Source organism: Acomys minous, assembly GCF_964271855.1.
Source record: "Acomys minous genome assembly, chromosome: 16".
Taxonomy (NCBI): Eukaryota; Metazoa; Chordata; class Mammalia; order Rodentia; family Muridae; genus Acomys; species Acomys minous.
This window is the reverse complement of record NC_140498.1, coordinates 64,277,929-64,283,928: the sequence shown is the minus strand read 5'-3', so window position 1 is coordinate 64,283,928 and position 6,000 is coordinate 64,277,929. Positions and strand designations below refer to the sequence as shown.

Below are 6,000 nucleotides of genomic sequence, written 5' to 3'. Positions count from 1 at the left end.
TCGGGGTGCGGCTCCCACAGATGCAGATGGGACCTGACAGTGCACTTCTCAGATGCGCACAATCTCGAGGGAAGTCTGTTGAGCTCAAGGCACACAGTCTGTTCCATTTTCTTGCAGAGATGGAAGAGACCAAGTACCTTCTGGGAAGGAGCAGGGCTTAGTGTTCCGACTAAACTAGCTGCAACCCAACTCCACGGGGGGTGTCAGGAGATGTGGCACCATCTCACAGGTGAGTGAATGGTATTTTTGATTCAGGACAAGTTTACCACAATGTCTTAAGTTTTATGACAAGCATCTGCAGTAGGAAGGGTCCTCAAAAAGTTAACATGGGGTATGCTGACCCAACAGTTCTACTGTGATATGGATTCTAACCTGTTTGTACACCTATATTCTGGGCAGCCTTATTCAAAATAAGCAAAGCAGAGGAGAGCTTACAAGGGGCTGGCTCACCAGCTGCCACCTCAAGTCCAACGCGGTAGGGACAGACTGAACTGTATCATCTACTACATCCGGTTAGCACTCATATTTTCATTTGTTTCCCCCCAAGTTCTAGCTTTTCCTTGTTTTCTTGGAGGCTGGACTTTATTGCTTGTAAAATTAAATACGCTAGAATCTTGTCTCCACATCAAAGTAACAGATGGAAAAAGAAAAAAAAGTAAAGTTGTGAGTTTATTGCATATGTAACAAAATGACCTCCCGGGTCCAGCCTGCTCTACAGTCATGTTTCCTGTTTCCAGCTGGTTCCACAACTGCATTAAATAGAACTAGCATTTCTTTAAATACTTTCGATTCCGACATAAAACAGAACATTAGTGTACAACTGTCACAAGTAAATGGCAATAAAAACTGGGAGAGCAACTAGGGCAGCAGCAGCACTTCAAACAGGACCTTACAAAATAAATTAGAATACATTATAAACACATTTAAAAATCCACACTGTTTCAGAAGGCTGCCAGGTGGCCCTCTACCTGCTGCAGTCGGGTGGGGCATGTTCTCTGCAGAAGGCCAGTCCAAGGTCCACCTATCCTGAACCTGACCATGTGGCCAAGCCAAGGTAGGGGTCAACATCCCATCTTGTGGCAGAGTCTCCCAACAGAAAGCAAGAGGCTGCGGCGCGCTGCCTCCCCACTGTTGCAGCCGGGCACTTCCTCTCTGGAGCACTGCGGAGCAGAGTGGTGTTGCTGCATCCCTGAGTGTGGCTGCGGGCCGCTGGTGAGGGGAGCCTGGAGAGCAGGGCCCCTGAAGCATCTGGGTGACGTGGTGACAGTGGATCGCCTGGGGCCACCAGAAGGGATGACAATCGAGGAAAGGGCTTCACCCAGACCCAAAGCAGGGCAACCAGGAGCTTTGCCGTGGGCCGGCCACGCAGTGTCCTTTGAGGAGCTTCAGAAGGGCCTAACCACGGTAGACGGACAAGGAAGTGCAGCGGCACCAACAGAGGACAGTGCTGCGCAGAACAGACATCTGGGGGAGGCTGTGACACTCGGAAGTGGCCACGGGAGGAACCCACAGGCGACGCGAGCAGAAAGACGGTTAGAAGCCTTAGTGGGTGGGATGTGTGCCCCTGAGGGCCCGACCTCTGGCTCTTCCTCAAAGGAAAGCTGACAGGGGACTCCTAAGGCTTGTCCCCCATCGCTCCAGCAGCAGGAACGCTGTGACTTGACACTTCGACAGCACATCTCCCAAGCACAGGACCCTGGTTTCCTTCATCACTGCAGCCTGGGACACCGCGATGGCAACAGGCAGGGTTTCTAACCTTCAGAAAGAGTGTCACTCTGCAGGGTCTGGCTGCTTCCCATGGACTGGTTACAACTTAGGGCACAGGCTTCCTCACATTTTTTTTAAAACTCTGAGTCCTGAGGGAGCCGGGTTTTGGAACGCCCTCAGAAGCACGAAGGTGGACGAAACACAGAAGCCCTATTGGGGCAAGGCAGACAATCGAGAGACGAATAAGGCCCCAGGCTGGCCTGGGAGGTGGGACGGATCCAGCCCTTGTGCGACGAGGGTACCTAGCATCCTTTCTGTCTGCGGACCTTGCACTGCAACCAGAGTGCAGCTAAGTCACACTCTATAGTGCCAGTGGCCACCAAGCTGGACAAACCTCGGGTGAGGGGGTGCGTGGGACCTGTGAATCCGGCCACCGCCGGTCACTTCAAAACTGCTTCCAGAGTGCACTGGACAGAAGCAGCAGGGACGGGAGGGAAGACACTTCCCCACCCCCCAGCCTGAGGGTAAGCAATGAAAAGAACACAAAAGCCAGTGGCCCAACAGGACCGTCCTGGTCATTCCCCACACAACCCCAACTCATGGCTGAACCTGAACCCCAGTACCCATGAAATGTCTTGCTAATGAATTACCCTGTTCTGGCTCCCACCACAAACAAAAACAACAAAACCACACATGGAGAATGGCCGCTGCTCTGCCTTTCACCAGACTTCAGCTGCCTGAATCCAGCCGCTCTGGTGAAAGAGTCAACGCTTCTGAACACTTGTGCAAATTGGAAGTGGTGTTAGAGACGGCGGCGTTAGGCTGGCTTTGGCCTTGCTCATCAGAAGACAAAGACTGAGCAAGCAAATTGAGTAGAACTGTTAGCATCACCGTTGCCACTGGGGGAGAGGGCCATGTAGGGAGGTAAAGCCCCCACCCTGTTGCCACAGGCTCCGTCACACCCTGCTTTGTGCATAGCACCAACCCTGGGGAGCTGCATCAGGGGACCCCAGGTCAGCAGTCTCTCCTGCTGTCCCAATCCAGTGGCTGTGGTGACAAAATTGTTCGGTTAGTTTAGCTCTTAGCAATTCCCATATAAAAAAAAGTCCAGTAACATTTCAAGACAGCCAGGAGCCTCCGGATCCCCAGGCACAGAGCTGGGCCCAGGGGTCTGAGGCTGATTTTGGTCATTCTTTGCTTAGCTCCATGACATGAGAATTTCAAACTGGGTAGAGAACACAGCAAATTGGACTTTTAAAGATTTTTTTCCCCCTGTGCAAAACCATCTTTTCAGCCAGGATACCCTGAAAAGAAATAGCCTGGGCCTCCATGAAGGCTGCTCCAATTCCTTTACCTCTCCAAGGAGAAAACACATTTTGCCTCGAGCTTCCTGCCATGGTGGAATTCCAGCAAGCATACACTGTGCGTTTATTTCCTGCTTCGAAATCCACCTGCTACCTGCAACAGGCTGCCAGCCTGTGATGCCTGGGATCTGAGCTATCGGCAGCTGCTAAAACTTGAAAAGAGGCCTTGAGGCTACACTGAGAGGGGAGAGCTGGCACAGAGACCATGCACACCCAACCCTCAGGGGCCCAGCTTGGCCCTGATCATGGGTCGATACTCCCGGAGACACCACAGCCTTCCCACCATGCCCAGGAGGCTGAGGGTGAAACCTGGCTGCGTTTTATTGGATGGGTGATGGAGGGTGGTGAACTGTAATAAAGGAAGGATAAATGGGTGGGAGCCACCTGTGAAAGTCCCCTGGCCTGCCCGCCCCAGAGGAGGAGGGAGACGAGCCTTTTCCCTCGGGTTTCTAGAATCTCAGGCCTCAGCCCGCCATGCGGGAGGCGCGCAGACGCCATTTGCTTTGGGTCTGGTGGTTGTGAGCGAGACTCTGCAGCCCCTGGCTTCTCGTCACTCCACGGCAAAGCCACAGGTCTCCTCCACTGCCGTCAGCAGCTTCTCATAGAGCTTTTCATAGGATTCATAGGGTGGGATGTCGATCCGGTTAAAGCTGGAAAAGAACAGAGGGAGCCAGAGTCACTGCTGGGCGTCACTCGGCCCTCAGACACACTGCGAGCAAGCACAGCGGCGCAGGACGGGGAGGGTCATCTTCCACTGGGAAGAACACACTGCTTCAGCTTTCAGCACAGGTTCTTTTTGCTTTGCTTTTGTATTTCCAGTCAACCCACAGCAAAACCTTAAGAGCTACAAAACCAAAATGTTAGCCTGTACACTTCCTGCTCGCCGTTCTGTCTCTGGCTGATTTCTCCACACTGGCCTGACCATCAGGTACCCTACCGACCGCTGGGGGTTGGTCAGTTCCCTGCTAGAGCATGCTGGGTCTGACAAGTGAGACAACGCCAAATCCTAGAAAGAGAGATGAATCCCAAACTCACCACCTAGGGGAAACTCATTTTAAGTATTTGTGCAAAGAGATACATCTATTATCTTATAGTAATTTTAGAAACCAATAAAGAGAAGAGCTGTGGCCTGTCAGTCAGTCACAGGCACAGAACAATCAGGAATGGTGGTAAGGAACTGGGTGAAGGGTACACTCTTTAAAAATCTAGATCAGAAGCCTGGCGTGGTGGCGCACACCTTTAACCCCAGCACTTGGGAGGCAGAGGCAGGTGGATCTCTGTGAGTTCAAGGCCAGCCTGGTCTACAAAGCGAGTCCAGGACATCCAAGGCTACGCAGAGAGACCCTGTCTCAAATTAAAAAAAATAAAAATCTAGACCAGAGATGCTAGGTTACTGAAGGACAGAGGCCAAAGCCACACACCCACTCTGCAGGAACACATGGCATACCGTGCAAGGCAGCCTGGGTGTCCTACATGATCCTGGGAATGAAAGTGTTAGCCCATTAGCCCATCGTGCAGATGTGAACACCAGCTGCAATACATAAACTGTTCACTCTACAAACGTCTTCATTAGGTCACAGCCAGCGTTTGAACCTTCTGTCCTACCATGGAGCACCCCAGCAACCTTGGGAACTGAACCCTGAAGTAGAGGTAATGACCCTGAGACAGAATCGTTTAACTACCAAGACACAAATCCACTGTGGACAATATTGTCAATGAAGTTCTGAGAAGGAAAAATGTGGAGCCACAGATCAGATAGACAGTGACTCCCCCTTTCCGCTGGGCACATGTGTGTGAGCATGCGCGCGCGCACGCACACACATACACACACAACCAAGAGACATCCATGAGCCTTCCAGCCCTAGGTGGTAGGCACTATAGCTTTAACTGCTCTGTATCACATCAAAAGCAATGACACAGTGGGACCTGCTGAGTCAATTACGGTCTTGTGTGACCCTCGGGTGTGATCGGAGGTTCTACTGAAGATGACACGACACATGAGCCCACAGTGGGGAGCTTACCAGGTATGGGCCTTGGGTAGGTTGTCCGTGTTGGCGTCTATGAGGTGGATGGTGAACAGCCGGGGCCCTGCCGCGCCTGTAGAGCCTTACAAGACAACATTCTAGTTAAGGCGCTTCACAGACAAAGCCTGGGAGTGCCTGGGAGGGGGCCCCGGGCAGCCGGATGCCTTCCTGAGCCCCTACGTAGGGCCTGCCCAGGAACCTCTCTTTTGGAGTCACTGAGGCAGAGACTGGTTTGTCCCTGCACTTTAGTTGACGGGAAACACAAGCCACTGGACTTTGGTCTCCTGGATGCTTGTGGCTGTTCCTAGCCTCCTCCTGCTGCTGCAGCTACAGCGGCCAGGACATGCTCTGTGCTGACAGGTGGGTTACACACTCCTCAAAGCGGGGCCAAGCCGTGCTGAGAGCAGCAGGATGGGCAGTGTGGCCTGCTGGGCTGGGAAGATTGACCCTGGTGCCTCACAGTCACCCAGCACCTGGCCTGCGCCTCCAGGTGAAGCCCTTGCTCTAGGAAGCATTCGTTCTTCCTTCCCAGGGGACCAGCCACTCCGGGACTGGATGGGGACTCTGTTCCCAACCCTGGGTCACACCCACGCCCCTGTCTGGTCTTGGAGAATTTTAGAAAGAGCTTTGTGACAGAAGGGTTTTTCTCAATGGGAACGTTTAGCAAACACACCAGCTGGGGGGGCGGGGGGCGGTTAGTGAGATGAGGAAAGAGGGGTGTGGGGTCACAAACATCTGAACCCCTACACAACTCACTACTGAACCCGTTTTTTCTTTAGCGGGCAGAGAATAACGCCCATGTCTTCAGTGTGCTGCAGTGCACCATGGTGCATGAGGGGCAGCAGGCCCTGCTCCGCCCACCCACTTGGTGTGGGGAGAAGCAGCAAGCCCAGGCTTAGCCAAGT

The 6,000-nt window shown here is 52.9% G+C and overlaps 1 protein-coding gene across 2 annotated transcripts in view; it reads right to left on the bottom strand.

The window, feature by feature from the left end:
• Nucleotides 1-656: 656 nt before the first annotated feature.
• Nucleotides 657-6,000, bottom strand: part of SMURF1 (SMAD specific E3 ubiquitin protein ligase 1) — a 92,679-nt gene continuing 87,335 nt past the window's right edge. The window contains exons 17-18 of one of the 2 annotated variants that reach the window (XM_084762930.1): nt 5,093-5,168; nt 657-3,721 (exon numbers count right to left, since the gene is read on the bottom strand). In XM_084762930.1, coding sequence (XP_084619056.1) covers nt 3,622-3,721; nt 5,093-5,168 — 176 coding nt within the window. In that variant the 3' untranslated portion in view covers nt 657-3,621. Of the gene's footprint in view, nt 3,722-5,092; nt 5,178-6,000 lie in introns of both variants that reach the window. The other variant, XM_084762931.1, reaches the window with a different exon arrangement.